The sequence below is a fragment of the Doryrhamphus excisus genome, chromosome 19 (assembly GCF_030265055.1).
Source record: "Doryrhamphus excisus isolate RoL2022-K1 chromosome 19, RoL_Dexc_1.0, whole genome shotgun sequence".
Classification (NCBI taxonomy): Eukaryota; Metazoa; Chordata; class Actinopteri; order Syngnathiformes; family Syngnathidae; genus Doryrhamphus; species Doryrhamphus excisus.
Window position 1 is genome coordinate 1,952,501 of NC_080484.1, and position 22,500 is coordinate 1,975,000.

At 25.4% G+C, this 22,500-nt stretch overlaps 1 protein-coding gene across 1 annotated transcript in view; it reads left to right on the forward strand.

Moving 5' to 3' along the window:
* Positions 1 to 22,500, forward strand: part of LOC131106963 (otoferlin-like) — a 44,070-nt gene that overhangs the window by 18,717 nt on the left and 2,853 nt on the right. The window contains 18 exon segments of the mRNA XM_058056536.1: positions 1,677 to 1,801; positions 3,275 to 3,409; positions 8,151 to 8,379; positions 8,382 to 8,503; positions 8,582 to 8,743; positions 10,221 to 10,383; positions 12,793 to 12,866; positions 12,989 to 13,015; positions 13,083 to 13,214; positions 13,279 to 13,351; positions 15,263 to 15,351; positions 15,445 to 15,582; positions 16,567 to 16,692; positions 16,773 to 16,900; positions 16,962 to 17,132; positions 20,475 to 20,635; positions 20,719 to 20,861; positions 20,942 to 21,030. Of these exon segments, the coding sequence (XP_057912519.1) occupies positions 1,677 to 1,801; positions 3,275 to 3,409; positions 8,151 to 8,379; positions 8,382 to 8,503; positions 8,582 to 8,743; positions 10,221 to 10,383; positions 12,793 to 12,866; positions 12,989 to 13,015; positions 13,083 to 13,214; positions 13,279 to 13,351; positions 15,263 to 15,351; positions 15,445 to 15,582; positions 16,567 to 16,692; positions 16,773 to 16,900; positions 16,962 to 17,132; positions 20,475 to 20,635; positions 20,719 to 20,861; positions 20,942 to 21,030 (2,287 nt within the window).

Genomic DNA, 22,500 nt, shown 5'->3' on the forward strand with positions numbered 1-22,500 from the left:
TTTAATTTAATTTAATTTAATTTAATTTAATTTAATTTAATTTAATTTTATTTTATTTTATTTTATTTTATTTTATTTTATTTTATTTTATTTTATTTTATTTTATTTTATTTTATTTTATTTTATTTTATTTTATTTTATTTTATTTTATTTTATTTTATTTTATTTTATTTTATTTACGCAAACCACTCGGCCACCATTTATTGGATTATATTTCACGTTAATTAATATACTGGCAATAATATTAACATAAAACTTATTTTTTGTTTTTTTTACAAACAGTAATAATGTTATTCATTTGACTAAATGTGCAATAATTTAATTTAATTTAATTTAATTTAATTTAATTTAATTTAATTTAATTTAATTTAATTTAATTTAATTTAATTTAATTTAATTTAATTTAATTTAATTTAATTTAATTTTATTTTATTTTATTTTATTTTATTTTATTTTATTTTATTTTATTTACGCAAACTACTCGGCCACCATTTATTGGATTATATTTCCCGTTAATTAATATACTGGCGATAATATTAACATAAAACATATTTTTTGTTTTTTTTACAAACAGTAATAATGTTATTCATTTGACTGAATGTGCAATAATTTAATTTAATTTAATTTAATTTAATTTAATTTAATTTAATTTAATTTAATTTAATTTAATTTAATTTAATTTAATTTAATTTAATTTACGCAAACCACTCGGCCACCATTTATTGGATTATATTTCACATTATTTAATATACTGGCAATAATATTAACATAAAACATTTTTTTACAAACAGTAGTAATATTATTAATTTGACTGAATGTGCAATATTAAATTAAATTAAATTAAATTAAATTAAATTAAATTAAATTAAATTAAATTAAATTAAATTAAATTAAATTAAATTTTATTTTATTTTATTTTATTTTATTTTATTTTATTTTATTTTATTTTATTTTATTTTATTTTATTTTATTTTATTTTATTTTATTTTATTTTATTTTATTTTATTTTATTTAGTTTATTTTATTTTAGTTTATTTAGTTTATTTTATTTTAGTTTATTTTAGTTTATTTTAGTTTAGTTTATTTTATTTCGCAAACCACTCGGCCACCATTTATTGGATAATATTGCACGTTATTTAATATACTGGCAATAATATTAACATAAAACTTATTTTGTTTTTTTTTACAAACAGTAATAATTTTATTCATTTGACTGAATGTGCAATAATTTAATTTAATTTAATTTAATTTAATTTAATTTAATTTAATTTAATTTAATTTAATTTAATTTAATTTAATTTAATTTAATTTAATTTAATTTAATTTAATTTAATTTAATTTAATTTAATTTACGCAAACCACTCGGCCACCATTTATTGGATGATATTGCACGTTATTTAATATACTGGCAATAATATTAACATAAAACTTTTTTTACAAACAGTAATAATATTATTCATTTGACTGAATGTGCAATAATTTAATTTAATTTAATTTAATTTAATTTAATTAAATTTAATTTAATTTAATTTAATTTAATTTAATTTAATTTAATTTAATTTAATTTAATTTAATTTAATTTAATTTAATTTAATTTAATTTAATTTAATTTAATTTAATTTAATTTAATTTAATTTAATTTAATTTAATTTAATTTAATTTAATTTAATTTTTAGTGAAGCAGATCTTCCAGCTGAGGGTTCACATGTACCAAGCCCGAAGCCTCTTCGCCGCCGACAGCACCGGACTGTCGGATCCTTTCGCACGCGTCTTCTTCTCCACGCAGAGCCAAGTCACAGAGGTGAGGGGGACAACAACGTTACCACTTCCTCATTTGCTGGGAACGGCATCGGCCATCGCCTCATGATTGGTCTCCATGTAGTCGAGTAATAGATGGATGAAAAAAATAGGTTGTAATATTACAATAGTAATATTACAAGGGAAAGAAAGTCATTTTAATAATAATATTATATATATTATATATATATATAAAGTAAATATTACAAGGAAAAAAATCATAACCATCAAAAAATTAAGTTGTAATATTACAAGGGAGAGAAAATCATAATTATAGAAAAATTAAGTGGTAATTTACAAGAAAAAAGTCATAATTATAGAAATATTAAGTTGCAATATTAAGAGAAAAAAAATTCAAATTCTAAAAAAATTAAGTTGCAATATTATAAGGAAAAAATCATAACATCAAAAAATTAAGTTGTAATATTAAAAGGGAGAAGAAAATCATAATTATAGAAAAATTAAGTGGCAATTTACAAGAAAAAAGTCATAATTATAGAAATATTATGTTGCAATATTAAGAGAAAAAAATTCCAATTCTAAAAAAATTAAGTTGCAATATTACAAGAAAAAAGCATAACCATCAAATAATTAAGTTGTAATATTAAAAGGGAGAAAAAAATCATAATTACAGAAAAATTAAGTGGCAATTTACAAGAAAAAAATCATAATTATAGAAATATTAAGTTGCAATATTAAGAGAAAAAAATTCCAATTCTAAAAAAATTAAGTTGCAATATTACAAGGAAAAAGCATAACCATCAAATAATTAAGTTGTAATATTAAAAGGGAGAAAAAATCATAATTACAGAAAAATTAAGTGGCAATTTACAAGAAAAAAATCATAATTATAGAAATATTAAGTTGCAATATTAAGAGAAAAAAAATTCAAATTCTAAAAAACTGAAGTTATATATTTTATATATATATATAAAGTAAATATTACAAGGAAAAAAATCTTAACCATCCAAAAATTAATTAAATTAAATTAAATTAAATTAAATTAAATTAAATTAAATTAAATTAAATTAAATTAAATTAAATTAAATTAAATTAAATTAAATTAAATTAAATTAAATTAAATTAAATTAAATTAAATTAAATTAAATTAAATTAAATTAAATTAAATTATTAATTAATTAAAATTATTATTAATTAAAATATTACAAGGGAGGAAAAAAAATCATAATTATAGAAAAATTAAGTGGCAATTTACAAGAAAAAAGTCCTAATTATAGAAATTTAAGTCCCAATATTAAGAAAAAATACATTTTAATTATTAATATATTAATATACATAATATATTATAATATAAGTAATATATATTAATATATATTAATAAAATTATAGAAAAAATAATTATCAGGAAAAATCACGATTAGAGAAAAATAAAGTTGCAATATTATGAGAAAAAATCCAAATTATATAAAAAGTTGCAATATTATGTGACTAAAAATCCTTGCTGTCCCTTGGCAAGGTGCTGCCCGAGACGCTGTGCCCGACGTGGGATCAGCTGCTGCTCTTCGAGAACGTGGAGTTGTACGGCGAGGCCAGCGAGCTGAGAGACGACCCGCCGATAATTGTCATCGAGCTCTACGATCAAGACACGGTGGTAAGATTCCAATCATCCATACGTCCAGGTCAGTGTTCTCCAGAAGGGAGAAGAACATCTATGACGTGCTCCTTGGAATGACACTGACCAGACGCTTCATTAGGTACACTTGCACTATTTATTTCAGTACTAGGGGCTTGTTGAATATTGTTGAATACGGACTATTATTCGTAAAAAAAAAATACATATCTAAGAAAAAATGTTTTTTTCTAAATGAAGCATTTTCAAGCATAAAAAATTATTATAATTATTTTTCAATTTTATTTCTCAATAATTAGGACTTTTGTCATGAAAATTGCAACATTATTTTCCTATAACTAGGATTTTTAGTCTCATAATATTGCAATTTCATTTTTCTATAATTATGATTTTTGTCTCATGATATTCAAACTTTTTCTATGGTTATGATTTTTTTCTTATAATATTGCAACTTTATTTTTCTCTGATCGGGAATTTTCCTCATAATTATTTTTCTGTAATTTAAATTTATTTTCTCTTAATATTGGTACTTAAATTTCTATAATTATGACTTTTTTCTTGTAAATTGCCACTTAATTTTTCTATAATTATGATTTTTTTCTCCCTTGTAATATTACAACTTAATTTTTTGATGTTATGATTTTTTCCTTGTAATATTGCAACTTAATTTTTTTAGAATTTGATTTTTTTTTCTCTTAATATTGCAACTTAATATTTTTATAATTATGACTTTTTTCTTGTAAATTGCCACTTAAGTTTTCTATAGTTATGATTTTTTTCTCCCTTGTAATATTACGACTTAATTTTTTGATGGTTATGATGTTTTCCTTGTAATATTGCAACTTAATTTTTTTTTAATTGAATTTTTTTCTCCTAATATTGCAATTTAATATTTTTATAACTATGACTTTTTTCTTGTAAATTGCCACTTAATTTTTCTATAATTAGGATTTTTTCTCCCTTGTAATATTACAACTTAATTTTTTGATGGTTATTATTTTTTCCTTGTAATTTGCAACTTTATTTTTTTAAAATTTGAATTTTTTTCTCTTAATATTGCAACTTAATATTTCTATAATTATGACTTTTTTCTTGTAAATTGCCACTTAATTTTTCTATAGTTATGATTTTTTTTCTCCCTTGTAATATTACAACTTAATTTTTTGATGGTTATGATGTTTTCCTTGTAATATTGCAACTTAATTTTTTTTAAATTGAATTTTTTTCTCCTAATATTGCAATTTAATATTTTTATAACTATGACTTTTTTCTTGTAAATTGCCACTTAATTTTTCTATAATTAGGATTTTTTCTCCCTTGTAATATTACAACTTAATTTTTTGATGGTTATGATTTTTTCCTTGTAATATTGCAACTTAATTTTTTTAGAATTGGAATTTTTTTTCTCTTAATATTGCAACTTAATATTTCTATAATTATGACTTTTTTCTTGTTAATTGCCACTTAATTTTTCTATAATTATGACTTTTTTTTCTCCCTTGTAATATTACAACTTAGTTTTTTGATGGTTATGATTTTTTCCTTGTAATATTACAACTTATTTTTTTTATTGGAATTTTCTTTCTATTAATATTGCAACTTAATATTTTTATGATTATGACTTTTTTCTTGTAAATTGCCACTTAATTTTTCTATAATTATGATTTTTTTCTCCCTTGTAATATTACAATTTTATTTTTTGATGGTTATGATTTTTTTCCTTATTATTTTTCCTTATTTTTTTTAGAATTGGATTTTTTTTCCTCTTAATATTGCAACTTAATATTTCTATAATTATTTTAATAATAATATTTTTTTTCTTTTAAAATTGCCACGTCATTTTTTTATAATTATGATTTTCTTAAAGCATATTTAGAAGGCGGTAAACAGGTTTCCTATGCTATAATAATGAGCAAAATATTCTATGAATAAATAAGCATTGTGTAAATTGTGTGATTCCATGGTGCAGGTGTACCTAATCATAAGATCACGAGCAAAGAATGAATTTTGCTGACTGGTGATTTTTTTTACACTTGCCCTGGACAATAACGCGATTGTTTCGGATGACCCTGTGGATAAGTAGCGTGTGAAACGTCTTGGTTGTGTTGCAAAAAAAAAAAGGCATGCAAGAGGAACAGGAAGCTGCCAAACGACCCGCTTGTGCCTGTTGCATTCCTTTTTGTCTTGTTGTTCTTCTTTTATTTTTTATTTTCCACACACGCGTGGGCAGGAAGACCATGGCAGATCTTCGTAACCACTGACTGCAAGGGAGGCGGACGTTGACACGTTCAGGAGGAAATACCTGGACGTCTTGGCGTCAATTCAGCTGTCTTGCAGTTCACTGGTTATTTATTTGTTTCCGTTGCTTTTATGAGTACAGTACAGTACAGTACAGTACAGTACAGTACAGTAAGGTACAACCTGGAAACATGCGCATCTCAAGCCATGTTTCACTCATGAGTCAACTACCCCAGCATATACTACATTTTACTATTATTATTGTTATTGTTAGTCATAGAATAATAATAATTTAATTATTATTTATTTATTTATTTATTTATTTATTTATTTATTTATTTATTTATTTATTTATTTATTTATTTATTTATTTATTTATTTATTTATTTATTTTTTATTATTATTTATTTATTATTTATTTAATAATTACAATTATTAAATCGAACGTATTCCACGTATTTCAACAAATATGGCCATGGAAGAAAAAAATACAATAGATTACAAATTAATTCAGCAACATAATTAAATTGGTTAAATTTTAATAATTACTAATTAATAATTAAATTAATTAATAATTAATAAATAAAAATTAATAATTACGTTAATTAACTATTAATAATTAAATTAATTAAACATTTGTCATTAATAATTACATTAATTTATTATTATTAATAATCTTCGTAAAAATTGCACAGATAAAAACAAAGTCGTTGTTAGGAATGGAATAGTTTCCCTACAAATTACAAATTAATTAAGCAACATAATTAAATTTGTTATTTTTTAATAAATAAATTCATTAATAATTAATCATTAATAATTAATAATTAAATAAAAATTAATAATTACGTTATTTAACTATTAATAATTAAATTAATTAACAATTTGTCATTAATAATTATATTATTAATTATTATAAAAATGTTCCATTCCTAAGAATAGCAGTTCTTTGTCGTCTAAAAACTTGGAAATATATACTGCTAGGAATGGAATATTTTCACTCTGCTTTGAACAATACATGATAAAAGAGGGAAATGTTCCATTCCTAACAATAGCTGTTATTTGTCGTCAAAATACTTGGAAATATATACTGCTAGGAATGGAATATTTTCACTCTGCTTTGAACAATACATGATAAAAGAGGGAAAATGTTCCATTCCTAAGAATAGCAGTTATTTGTTGTCTAAAAACTTGGAAATATATACTGCTAGGAATGGAATATTTTCACTCTGCTCTGAACAATACATGACAAAAGAGGGAAATGTTCCATTCCTAACAATAGCTGTTATTTGTCATCAAAATACTTGGAAATATATACTGCTAGGAATGGAATATTTTTACTCTGCTTTGAACAATACATGATAAAAGAGGGAAATGTTCCATTCTTAACAATAGCTGCCATTTGTCGTCAAAATACTTGGAAATATATACTGCTAGGAATGGAATATTTTCACTCTGCTTTGAACAATACATGATAAAAAAGGGAAATATTCCATTCCTAACAATAGCTGATATTTGTCGTCAAAAAACTTGGAAATATATAATACTAGGAATGGAATATTTTCACTCTGCTTTGAACAATACATGATAAAGGAGGGAAATGTTCCATTCCTAACAGTAGCTGTTATTTGTCATCAAAATACTTGGAAATATATATTGTAGGAATGGAATATTTTCACTCTGCTTTGAACAATACATGATAAAGCAGGGAAATGTTCCATTCCTAACAATAGCTGTTTTTTTCCGTCAAAATACTTGGAAATATATACTGTAGGAATGGAATATTTTAATTTTCATTTTAATAATGTCAACATATTGACAGTATCATAACATAAAACTGTAACAATAATTTTAAGAAATCACAAAGCACAAAATGATGCCACATTTGGGAACTGAAATATTTAAGAAAAGCAAATCATAATTGCACTAGTATATGATTTTTAAAATATGATTGATTATTATAATAATATAGTAAAATGTATAAAAAAATATTTAATTTTTAATTAATTGTTTATGTTTATTTAGAGTACATTATATTATTTTACTGGATTTTTATCTTGTCATTTCATTTTTTAAAAATACATAAAAACATGTAATTCATAGTTAATTATGCAACATAATAATTGGAAGGTCCTGTGTTCCATCTAGCATTCGAGTTAATATTTTTAAATGTGGATTTTTGAAATATTGCACCAAAGGCACTCAGAAAAGGCGCTTAAATCTTAATTTGGGGACCAAATTAAAATTTTTAAAAATTTAAAAAATTTAAAAATTTTAAAAATTTTAAAAATTTAAAAATTTAAAAATTTAAAAATTTAAAAATTTTAAAAATTTAAAAATTTTAAAAATTTAAAAATTTTAAAAATTTTAAAAATTATAAAATTTTTAAAAAATTTTAAATTCAAAATTGAATTGAAAACTGAATCATAACAAATAATAACTACAGTAACATATTACAAAATATGATTATTTTGAAATGTTGACATCTTTCAAGCTGTTTGAAGTGGGTTTTTATTCGGTCTTCCAGGGCAAAGCGGACTTCATGGGCAGAACCTTCGCCAAGCCGGTGGTCAAGATGGCCGAGGAGCACTACGGACCCCCACGCTTCCCCCCTCAGCTGGAGTACTATCAGATCTACCGAGGGAACGGCATGGCTGGGGAGATGCTGGCGGCGTTTGAGCTCCTGCAGGTTGGACCTTTTAAAAAAAAGTTTGATTTATTATCAACCAGGAAGTACGTAAGTTTGGAACGATTCCTTAGATCGGCCCCAACGGCAAAGCTGACCTTCCCCCCATTGAGGGTCCTGCCGATATGGACCGCGGCCCGCTTCTTCCTGTTCCGCTGGGAATCAGACCAGTACTCAGCAAGTACAGGATTGAGGTAAAGGATGAAAACTTAACAGCGTACTGTGTTCGTACTGCATAAGACTTGACTGCATGCGTGTACTGTGGGATCCAGGTCTTGTTCTGGGGCCTGAGGGACCTGAAGAGAGTCAATCTGGCTCAGGTGGACCGCCCCCGTGTGGACATAGAATGTGCCGGCAAGGGGGTCCAGTCGGCACTCATCCCCAACTACAGGAAGAACCCCAACTTCAGCACTCTCGTCAAGTACTTTGAAGTGGTGTGTGTATTATATTATATAATATTACATGAGTGAGTATCCTGTACGCGGAAATATGTTCAAAGTTTTTCTATTGTAGTATTTAGCTATGATGTTTTCATGCTGTTGTGTACTTCTGACAATTTAATGTAATTTAATTTAATTTAGTCTAGTCTAGTCTAGTCTAGTCTAGTCTAGTCTAGTCTAGTCTAGTTTTATTTATTTTATTTTATTTTATTTTATTTTATTTTATTTTATTTTATTTTATTTTATTTTATTTTATTTTATTTTATTTCATGCTGCTGTTAGCGTCTGATGTTTCATTTACTTCAATTTCATTTACCACCAATGGTGTCTGAGACTAGTAATTTAATTTAATTTAATTTAATTTAATTTAATTTAATTTAATTTAATTTAATTTAATTTAATTTAATTTAATTTAATTTAATTTAATTTAATTTAATTTAATTTTATTTTATTTTATTATATTATATTATATTTTATTTTATTTTATTTTATTTTATTTTATTTTATTTTATTTTATTTTATTTTATTTTATTTTATTTTATTTTATTTTATTTTATTTTATTTTATTTTATTTTATTTTATTTTATTTTATTTTATTTTATTTTATGCTACTGTTAGCGTCTGATGTTTCATTTACTTCAATTTCATTTACCACAAATAGTGTCTAAGACTAATAATTTAATTTAATTTAATTTAATTTAATTTAATTTAATTTAATTTAATTTAATTTAATTTAATTTAATTTAATTTAATTTAATTTAATTTAATTTAATTTAATTTAATTTAATTTAATTTAATCTCATTTTATTTTATTTTATTTTATTTTATTTTATGCTACTGTTAGCGTCTGATGTTTCATTTACTTCAATTTCATTTACCACCAATGGTGTCTGAGACTAATTATTTTATTTTATTTTATTTTATTTTATTTTATTTTATTTTATTTTATTTTATTTTATTTTATTTTATTTTATTTTATTTTATTTTATTTTATTTTATTTTATTTTATTTTATTTTATTTTATTTTATTTTATTTTATTTTATTTTATTTTATTTTATTTTATTTTATTTTATTTTATTTTATCAGGTGCGTCATGATGTGGAGTGCATGAGAAAGTGGAAAGGAAACCAAAGCTCCCCCCCTCTCTCTTTCTATTAGCCAGCGTATTGAACCAATGTTGCAAAAGCACATGCAGACCTAGCTAAAGCCGCTAAATGCTGACCACTCATGATGTTTCAAATCTTGCGGGAGGTTGCCCACAGCCAGTTGCAATAAGTTGCAATAATATGAGCCAAAAATCCTAATTATTGAAAAATAAAGTTTTTGTAAAAATGACCAAATTACCAAAAAAAAAGCCATATTTCAAAGTCGTGCTTTTGTCAGAAAATTGTCATCTTTTCCACGAATGAAGTCGTTAATGTGACAAATTTGATAATTTTATAAATATTCTGATAAAAATGTCTTTGTCAGGATTTGCCGGAGAACGAGCTGCTGCACCCGCCCCTCAACATCCGAGTGGTGGACTGCAGGGCATTTGGCCGCTACACCCTGGTGGGCTCGCACGCCGTCACCAGCCTCAGGAAGTTCATCTACAGACCCTCAGACAAGCAGGCCAACAACTGGTCCACCACGGGTACCCTGTCTTTCATATCAGATCATAGGAGAATTATAGAAAAATAAAGTTGCAATGTTATGAGATAAAAATCATAACTAGAGAAAATGAAGTTGCAATATTATGAAAAGAAATTGGTAATTTTACACAAATAAAGTTGAAATATTGCGAGATAAAAGTTGTAATAAAAAAAATTAAGCTGCAATGTTATGAGGGAAAAAAGGCATATATATACAAAAAATAAAGTTACAACATTAGGAGAAAAACAGCATAATTATACATAAATACCATTGCAATAGTAGGAGAAAAAAGGCGTAATTATACAAAAAATAAAGTTACAATATTAGGAGAAAAACAGCATAATTGTACATAGTAAATACCATTGCAATAATAGGAGAAAAAAGGCATAATTATACAAAAATTGGGTTGCAATATCAGGAGAAAAAAGGCATTATTATAAAAAAAAAAATAGAGAGTTGCAATATTAAAAGAAAAAATGCATTAGTGTACCAAAATAGAGTTGCAATATTAAGAGAAAAAAAGGCATAATTATACAAAAATACCGTTGCAATATTAGGAGAAAAACAGCATAATTCCTGTATATAAAAATGACGTTGCAATATTAGGAGAGAAAAAAGGCATAATTCCTGTATATAAAAATGATGTTGCAATATTAGGAGGAAAAAAAGGCATAATTCCTGTATATAAAAATGACGTTGCAATATTAGGAGAAAAAAATGCACAACTCCTGTATACAAAAATGAAGTTGCAATATTAGGAGAGAAAAAAGGCATAATCCCTGTATATAAAAATGATGTTGCAATATTAGGAGAGAAAAAAGGCATAAATGCTGTATATAAAAATGACGTTGCAATATTAGAAGAAAAAAGGCATAATTCCTGTATACAAAAATGAAGTTGCAATATTCGAAAAAAACAGCATAATTTCTATATATAAAAATGACGTTGCAATATTAGGAGAAAAAAAAGCATAATTCCTGTATATAAAAATGATGTTGCAATATTAGGAGAAAAAAAGCATAATTCCTGTATACAAAAATGAAGTTGCAATATTTGAAAAAACAGCATAATTTCTATATATAAAAATGATGTTGCAATATTAGGAGAAAAACAGCATAATTCCTGTATATAAAAATGACATTGCAATATTAGGAGAAAAAATGCATAATTCCTGTATATAAAAATGAAGTTGCAATATTCGGAAAAAACAGCATAATTCCTGTATATAAAAATGACATTGCAATATTAGGAGAAAAAAGGCATAATTCCTGTATACAAAAATGAAGTTGCAATATTCGGAAAAAACAGCATAATTCCTGTATATAAAAATGACGTTGCAATATTAGGAGAAAAAAGGCATAATTCCTGTATACAAAAATGAAGTTGCAATATTAGGAGAAAAAAGGCATAATTCCTGTATACAAAAATGAAGTTGCAATATTCGAAAAAAACAGCATAATTTCTATATATAAAAATGACGTTGCAATATTAGGAGAAAAAAAAGCATAATTCCTGTATATAAAAATGATGTTGCAATATTAGGAGAAAAAAAGCATAATTCCTGTATACAAAAATGAAGTTGCAATATTTGAAAAAACAGCATAATTTCTATATATAAAAATGATGTTGCAATATTAGGAGAAAAACAGCATAATTCCTGTATATAAAAATGACATTGCAATATTAGGAGAAAAAAGGCATAATTCCTGTATATAAAAATGAAGTTGCAATATTCGGAAAAAACAGCATAATTCCTGTATATAAAAATGACGTTGCAATATTAGGAGAAAAAAGGCATAATTCCTGTATACAAAAATGAAGTTGCAATATTAGGAGAAAAAAGGCATAATTCCTGTATACAAAAATGAAGTTGCAATATTCGAAAAAAACAGCATAATTTCTATATATAAAAATGGCGTTGCAATATTAGGAGAAAAACAGCATAATTCCTGTATATAAAAATGACGTTGCAATATTAGGCGAAAAAAAGGCATAATTCCTGTATACAATAATGAAGTTGCAATATTCGAAAAAAACAGCATAATTTCTATATATAAAAATGACGTTGCAATATTAGGAGAAAAACAGCATAATTACTGTATATAAAAATGACGTTGCAATATTAGGAGAGAAAAAAAGGCATAATTCCTGTATATAAAAATGACGTTGCAATATTAGGAGAGAAAAAAAAGGCATAATTCCTGTATATAAAAATGACGTTGCAATATTAGGAGAAAAACAGCATAATTCCTGTATATAAAAATGACGTTGCAATATTAGGAGAGAAAAAAAAGGCATAATTCCTGTATATAAAAATGACGTTGCAATATTAGGAGAAAAAGGGCAGAATAGCTGTACAACGGAATGGCTGTTGGACGTTGCAAATGAAACATCTCTTGCTGCCTTTCAGAGGAAATCGTGGTGGTCAACATGGAGCCCGAATCCACTTTTAAGAAGATGGACACCGTGGTCAAATTAGACTCTGTGAGTTTTCCCATCTCTGCCAATTCATTAGGTACACCTGCACCAGCTTGACGCTGTCACGTCAGGTGTACCTAATATTGTGGCCAGCACACCCCAACATCCTGTGTGATTTTCCCACGTAGGGTTCGGACGCTGTGGTCAAAGTTGAGGTAAGAAACGTGGAGGCGAGCGTCCGAGACGTTGAACTCTTTCCCAGGATGCACTTTGTCTACCAAGGAGGACGAGAAGGACGCCAAAGGGAAAAAGAAGAAGAGGAAGAAGGGGGACGAGATGGAAGATGATGGACTGGATGAGAGCATGCTGGACTGGTGGTCCAAATATTTTGCCTCCATTGAGACCCTGACGGAGGTGAGGTCCAGTTTCTAAGAGTGGTGATATCGTGTACTACTACTAATACTCTCACGCTGTGCAGGCACTTAAGGGCCAAGAGGGGGCGCTGTCAGATTCCGAAGACAAAGAGGACATGGACCTGGCGGACGGAGGAGGTACAAGTGCTTCAACTTACAATCAGGAACATTTCATTAAGGACCACACTAAAAAAAAAATACCAAAAAGTAGTAGAATTAACCATCATTTTCCAAGAAAAAGTCATATTTTTACACAAATAATGGACTCATTTTATAACAATGAAATTGCAACAATACGACAATAAGTATACAAAAATACAATGTTAGGGAAAAAAAGCATAATTATACAAAAGATTGAGTTGCAATATCAAGAGAAAAAATGGCATTATTATAAAAAATACAGAGAGCTGCAATATTAGAAGAAAAAATGCACAAGTGTACATAAGTAGAGATGCAATATTAAGAGAAAAAAGGCGTAATTCCTGTATAGAATAAAATAAAATAAAATAAAATAAAATAAAATAAAATAAAATAAAATAAAATAAAATAAAATAAAATAAAATAAAATAAAATAAAATAAAATAAAATAAAATAAAATAAAATAAAATAAAATAAAATAAAATAAAATAAAATAAAATAAAATAAAAATTTTATTAAAATACATAATTTAATAAATAATTTAATAAATAATTTTTATAAAGATTTTATTTTATTTTATTTTATTGTGCATTTTTTCTTCTAATATTGCAACTCTCTGTATTTTTTATAATAATGCCTTAAAATAAAATGAAAGTGTGTTTTTTTATTTATTTATTTATTTATTTATTTATTTATTTTATTATTTTATTTAAAATTTTATTTTATATTATTCATTCATTCATTTATTCATTCATTCATTTATTTTATATTATGTTATTTTATATTATGTTATTTTATTTTATACAGGAATTATGCCTTTTTTCTCTTAATATTGCATCTCTATTTTGGATGAATAAAATTTTATTTTATTTTATTTTATTTTATGCAGGAATTATGCCTTTTTTCTCTTAATATTGCATCTCTATTTTGGTACACTTGTGCATTTTTTCTTCTAGTATAATGCCTTAAAATAAAATAAAAATGTGTTTTATTTTATTTATGTATTTATTTATTTATTTTTATATTTATATATTTATTTATTTATTTATTTTATTTAAAATTTTATTTTATATTATTTATTCATTCATTCATACATTCTATTCTATTCCATTTCATTTCATTTCATTTCATTTCATTTCATTTCATTTCATTTCATTTTATTTTATTTTATTTTATTTTATTTTATTTTATTTTATTTTATTTTATTTTATTTTATTTTATTTTATTTTATTTTATTTTATTTCATTTCATTTCATTTCATTTCATTTCATTTTACAGTAAAAAAAAATAACCAATTTGGAGAAAATTGCCTGATAAAAAATATGTTTGTGGAAAAACAAGACTTTATTGTTGGCATAGTACCACCTGTTCATTCTAGTCATTTTGGGGTGGCCTAGTTCTAGTCCTTTCTAGGACTTCTAGGACTCTTCCTTGTAGTGCATGGAGGGATTCCAAAAGAGTCATGTGACTTGTTTATCTAGTTTGACTAACAACATGTGGCTGTGTTCCTCCTGGCAGTACTTGGGACTCCCCAATATGTCCGTGGAGACCGCTGACATGAATCCGAAGACCCGCATTTGGCCCCTCCCACATCAACCATATGCCGCCATGAAAGTTGTCAATTAGGGAAAAAGAAATTAGAACAGGAAGTTTAAGTCCCAATGTTCCAGGAAGTAAACAGGAAGTAGCATGCTAGCTAAAAAAAAAAAAAAAAGCTAACAGAGCTAGCATGAAACATGGCAGACCGATTCAGTGCTTTGGCAACTTTCATGTTGGAATTCATGTCTGCAGCATTGTGCTTCTTTTTGACGTAGCTCCGCCCCCTCCCCCCACCCATGCCCCGCCCCCTTTGCCCCCCCCCCTTCTTCATGGCTAACTCAGACATGAATCCTGATGACTCTCGTGTAAAAGGCACCAAGAGAGGCAAAGGGAAGAAGGACAAGAAGAAGGCGGCCGTGGATCCGACGGAGAAGAAAAAAAACAAGCTGGATGAGCTGAAGGTACGTCGTGTCATTGAACGCACCGCCAAACATTTGGCTTCAAGCTCTTCTCTTTTTGTCTTCCCCTCCTCCTCCTCCTCCCCAACACTAAAGGTGTACCCCAAGGAGCTGGAGAGTGACTTTGACAGTTTTGAGGACTGGCTGCACAGTTTCAACCTCTTCAGGGGCAAAGGCGGCGATGACGACGACCAAAACGGGACGGACGAAGACAGGATCGTTGGGAAATTCAAAGTAAAAACACAATCTTCACGTTCGATACGTTGAATTGGGAATATTAGAAGGAAAATGTCAGCATTTTATATCAATATAGGGTGAATATTAGGAGGAAAAAATATAATAATTTTACATGAATATAGGGTGAATATTAGGAGGAAAAAATATAATAATTTTACATGAATATAGGGTGAATATTAGGAGGAAAAAATATAATAATTTTACATGAATATAGGGTGAATATTAGGAGGAAAAAATATAATAATTTGACATGAATATAGGGTGAATATTAGGGGGAAAAAGTCATCATTTTACATGAATATAAAGTGAATATTAGGAGGAAAAAAATGATAATTTTACATGAATATAGGGTGAATATTATGAGGAAAAAAATGATAATTTTACATGAATATAGGGTGAATATTAGGAGGAAAAAATATATAATTTTACATGAATATAGGGTGAATATTAGGAGGAGAAATTAAAATTTACATGAATATAGGGTGAATATTAGGAAGAAAAAATATGATAATTTTACATGAATATAGGGTGAATATTAGGAGGGAAAAATTTATAATTTTATGTGATTATAGGGTGAATATTAAGAGGAAAAAATATGATAATTTGACATGAATATAGGGTGAATTTTAGGAGGAAAAATTTATATTTTTATATGAATATAGGGTGAATATTAGGAGGAAAAAATATGATAATTTTACATGAATATAGGGTGAATTTTAGGAGGAAAAAATATGATAATTTGACATGAATATAGGTTGAATATTAGGAGGAAAAAAATATAATTTTACATGAATATAGGGTGAATATTAGGAGGAAAAAAATATAATTTGACATGAATATAGGGTGAATATTAGGAGGAAAAAAATATAATTTTACATGAATACAGGGTGAATATTATGAGGAAAAATATATATAATTTGACATAAATATAGGGTGAATATTAGGAGGAAAAAAATGCAAATTGCCATAATGTTCCATCAGGGCTCCATGTGCATGTACAAAGTGTCGGAGGAGCATCCGAGAGACTTTGACTCCAACATGGGAATGTTCCAGAACATTCCTCACAACGATCCCATCAACGTCCTGGTGCGAGTGTACATCATCAGGGTGAGCCGCAGGACCAGTGAGAAGATGGAAGGATGTGTTTTGTCCAAGATGTCACCCTCGCCGCTTTCTTGCCGCCGCAGGCCACCGACCTGCACCCCGCCGACATCAACGGGAAAGCCGACCCGTACGTCACCATCAGGCTGGGAAGGTCGGAAGTGAAGGACAAGGAGAACTACATCTCCAAGCAGCTCAACCCTCTCTTCGGAAAGTAAGGACCAACAACGCCGAGGCGGGAAAAAGTAACGCAAAACGACGTCTTTCCTGTCCAGGTCCTTTGACATGGAGGCCACCTTCCCCATGGACTCCACCCTCACCGTGTCCATCTACGACTGGGACCTGGTGGGCACCGACGACCTGATCGGGGAGACCAAGCTGGACCTGGAGAACCGCTTCTACAGCAAACACAGAGCCACGTGCGGCATCACCTGCGGCTACGCCACGTAAGCACCGTACACACCGCAGTATCCCCCAGGGATACGTTGTGGTGGTCTACTAGCACGGATTGATACTTTTTTTTTTTTGCTTTTTTGTCAGTATTATTATTTTTTTCCATATTTGGTTTATTTCTATTTGAAATTTGTGAATAAATTCACTTCAATGGATTTGAAAAATGAACACAAATTTCGGTCTTATTCATATTTTTTATATATGTTATTTTTTTTATTTTTTATATATATTTTTATATATTTTTTACTTTTTTTAATTTTCCAAATTTCAACTTTCTTCTTAAAAAAATTTGTAAATGTTATTTTTGTCATATTTTTTGTCATTATTTCAACATTATTATTCCACTTACTTATACTTATACTTATATTATTATAAATAAATATAATATTATAATAATATTATATATATTATGATATATATATTATTTTCTTTAGTTTATTTTTATTTGAAATTTGTGAATAAATTCACTTCAATGGATTTGAAAAATGAACACAAATTTTCTGTCTTTTTCATATTTTTGCTTTTTTCATTTTCTAAATTTCAACTTTCTTCTTAAATAATTTTGTAAATGTTATTTTTGTAATATTTTTGTAAATTATTATTATTATTCCAACATGATACTGTAACTTTTTACACATTATAATTTTTCTAATACTTTATATTATTATAAATACATATAATATTATATATATTATGATATATATATTATTTTCTTTAGTTTATTTCTATTTGAAATTTGTGAATAAATTCACTTCAATGGATTTGAAAAATGAACACAAATTTCGGTCTTTTTCATATTTTTGCTTTTTTTCATTTTCAAAAAATTTCAACTTTCTTCTTAAATAATTTTGTAAATGTTATTTTTGTAATATTTTTGTAAATTATTATTATTCCAACATGATACTGTATATTAGTATCAAATATTTCATATTTTTGTTTTTTTCTAATTTTCCAAATTTCAACTTTCTTCATAAATAATTTTGTACTGTAACTTTTTACACATCATAATTTTCCAAACATTTTATATTATTATAAATACAAATAATAAATACATATATATATATATATTATGATATATATTTTTTTAATTTTTTCTGTTTGAAATTTGTGAATAAATTCACTTCAATGGATTTGAAAAATGAACACAAATTTCTGTCTTTTTCATATTTTTTATATATGTTATTTTTTAATTTTTTATATATATTTTTATATATTTTTTACTTTTTTTAATTTTCCAAATTTCAACTTTCTTCTTAAAAAAATTTGTAAATGTTAATTTTGTAATATTTTTTGTCATTATTTCAACATTATTATTCCAACATGATACTGTAACATTTTACACATCATTTTTCTAATACTTTATATTATTATAAATATATATAATATTATAATAATATTATATATATTATGATATATATATTATTTTCTTTAGTTTATTTCTATTTGAAATTTGTGAATAAATTCACTTCAATGGATTTGAAAAATGAACACAAATTTCTGTCTTTTTCATATTTTTTATATATGTTATTTTTTTATTTTTATATATATATTTTTATATATTTTTTTACTTTTTTTAATTTTCCAAATTTCAACTTTCTTCTTAAAAAAATTGTAAGTGTTATTTTTGTAATATTTTTTGTCATTATTTCAACATTATTATTCCAACATGATACTGTAACTTTTTACACATCATCATTTTTCTAATACTTTATATTATTATAAATATATATAATATTATATATATTATAATATATATATTATTTTCTTTAGTTTATTTCTATTTGAAATTTGTGAATAAATTCACTTCAATGGATTTGAAAAATTAACACAAATTTCTGTCTTTTTCATATTTTTTATATATGTTATTTTTTAATTTTTTATATATATTTTTTACTTTTTTTAAATTTTCCAAATTTCAACTTTCTTCTTAAAAAAATGTGTAAATGTTATTTTTGTAATATTTTTTGTCATTATTTCAACATTATTATTCCAACGTGATACTGTAACTTTTTACACATCATCATTTTTCTAATACTTTATATTATTATAAATATATATAATATTATAATAATATTATATATATTATGATATATATATTATTTTCTTTAGTTTATTTCTATTTGAAATTTGTGAATAAATTCACTTCAATGGATTTGAAAAATGAACACAAATTTCGGTCTTTTTCATATTTTTTTTTTTAATTTTCCAAATTTTAACTTTCTTCTTAAATAATTTTGTACTGTAACTTTTTACACATCATAATTTTCCAAACATTTTATATTATTATAAATACAAATAATAAATACATATAATATTATATATATTATGATTTATATTTATATTTATATTTATATTTATATTTATATTTATATTTATATTTATATTTATATTTATATTTATATTTATATTTATATTTATATTTATATTTATATTTATATTTATATTTATATTTATATTTTTTTCTATTTGAAATTTGTGAATAAATTCACTTCAATAGATTGGAAAAATTAACAAAGGTTTCCTTGCTTTTTTTTAATTTTCCAAATTTCAACGTTCTTCTTAAATAATTTTGTAAATGTTCTTTTTGTAATATTTTTTGTAATATTTTTGTAATTTTTTAGTTATTAATAGTTAATAACTTTAATAGTTTACAACTTTTATTTAATAGTTATTATTCTAACATGATACTGGAACTTTTTACACATCATAATTTTTCTAATACTTTATATTATTATGAATACATATAATATTATAATAATATGATATATATTATGATATTTATATATATATATATATATAAATTTTTTTAATTAACAAAAAATTCTGTCTTTTTATTTCTATTCAATGGATTTGAAAAATGAACACAAATTTCTGTCTTTTTCATATTTCAAATTTCTGTCTTTTTTATAATAATATTATATATATATTATGATATATATATTATTTTTTTAAGTTTATTTCTATTTGAAATTTGTGAATAAATTCACTTTGATAGATAATTATCAGTTATTATTTTGTTATTATTATCAGTATTATTATTTTTTCCATATTTGGTTTATCTCTATTTAAAAAATGAACACAAATTATTTCTGTCTTTTTCATATTTTTGCTTTTTTTTTAATTTTCCAAATTTCTACTTTCTTCTTAAATAATTTTGTAAATGTTCTTTTTGTAATATTGTGACTTTTTTTATTTTTGCTTTTTTGTCAGTCATGCTTTGTTTATTATTATTTGTGTGTTTGTTTATGTATGTTTATTATTATTATTTTTTTTTTTTATATATTTGTAAATGGAAGGATTTAGCTGATTGCGAGGAACTTATGTTTGCTCCGTAGCCATGGTTACAACATTTGGCGGGACCCCATGAAACCCACGCAGATCCTGGCCAAGCTGTGCAAGGACGGCAAGCTGGACGGGCCCCACTACGGGCCGGGCGGCAGGGTGAAAGTGGAGAACCGGGTCTTCATGGCTCCCACGGAGATCGAGGATGAAAACGGTACGTTTGATTTCTTTGTCCGCGGTGAGAACCCCCCCCCCCCCACACCCCCCACGAGTGACAGGCCCGATGATGTGCGTCAGGTCTGAAGAAGCAGACCAACGAACACCTTGCGCTGACCGTGCTCAAGCACTGGGAGGAAATCCCCCGCGTGGGCTGCAAGCTGGTACCGGAGCACGTGGAGACCAGGCCGCTGCTCCACCCTGATAAACCGGGAATCGAACAGGTACCGCGGTGATGGCCGCCCCCGCCGCCGCCACCGACACCGTGCTGACGAATGGCTGTGCTGTGTTTGCTCTGCGTCAGGGGCGGATTGAGATGTGGGTGGACATGTTCCCCAAGGACATGACGGCGCCCGGTCCGGCTCTCGACATCTCACCCAGGAAACCAAAGAAGTAGGTTGGCCCGCTGGGTTGCGCCAAAACCTTTTGTCATTTCATGCAACATGCAAATTTTATTTTATTTTATTTTATTTTATTTTATTTTATTTTATTTTATTTTATTTTATTTTATTTTATTTTATTTTATTTTATTTTATTTTATTTTATTTTATTTTATTTTATTTTATTTTATTTTATTTTATTTTATTTTATTTTATTTTATTTTATTTTATTTTATTTTATTTTATTTTATTTTATTTTATTTTATTTTATTTTATTTTATTTTATTTTCATTCATTCATTTTCTACTGCTTTTCCTCACGAGGGTCGCGGGGGTGCTGGAGCCTATCCCAGCTGTCTTGGGGTGAGAGGCGGGGTACACCCTGGACTGGTCGCCAGCCAATCACAGGGCACATATAGACAGATTAATTTAATTTAATTTAATTTAATTTAATTTAATTTAATTTAATTTAATTTAATTTAATTTAATTTAATTTTATTTTATTTTATTTTATTTTATTTTATTTTATTTTATTTTATTTTATTTTATTTTATTTTATTTTATTTTATTTTATTTTATTTTATTTTATTTTATTTTATTTTATTTTCATCCATTCATTTTCTACCGCTTTTCCTCACGAGGGTCGCGGGGGTGCTGGAGCCTATCCCATCTGTCTTGGGGCGAGAGGCGGGGTACACCCTGGACTGGTCGCCAGCCAATCACAGGGCACATATAGACAGATTTATTTTATTTTATTTTATTTTATTTTATTTTATTTTATTTTATTTTATTTTATTTTATTTTATTTTATTTTATTTTATTTTATTTTATTTTATTTTATTTTATTTTATTTTATTTTATTTTATTTTATTTTATTTTATTTTATTTTATTTTATTTTATTTTATTTTATTTTATTTTATTTTATTTTATTTTTAATTTTATTGTTGCTTTCATTTTCTTTGTATTTTATTATGCTAGCTATTGTTGTTATTATGTGAAATATATTATTTAGGCTTTCATTTAATGAAGTATTTTATTTGTTATTTTTGTTTTTTTTATTATTATTTTATTGATTTTATTATATTATGTTTTCATTTTTTATATTTTATTTTTTTAACTATTGTTATTATTATGTGAAATATATTATTTTTTTCTTTCATTTAATTAAGTATTTTATTTGTTATTTTTGTTTTTTTTCGTTTTTATTATTATTTTATTTATTTTATGATAATATTTTTTCATTTTTTAATATTTAATTTTTTTAACTATTGTTATTATTATGTGAAATATATTATTTATTCTTACATTTAATGAGGTATTTTATTTGTTACTTTTTTGTTACTATTTATTACTATTATTGTTGTCATTTCTTATTTTGTGTAAGGTATTATTCATGTATTGAGTCATTTTTTTATCATTTGAATTTTTTATGTGATTTTTACTTAATTTTCGTAATTTTTCATGTTAAATATTGTTACTTTTT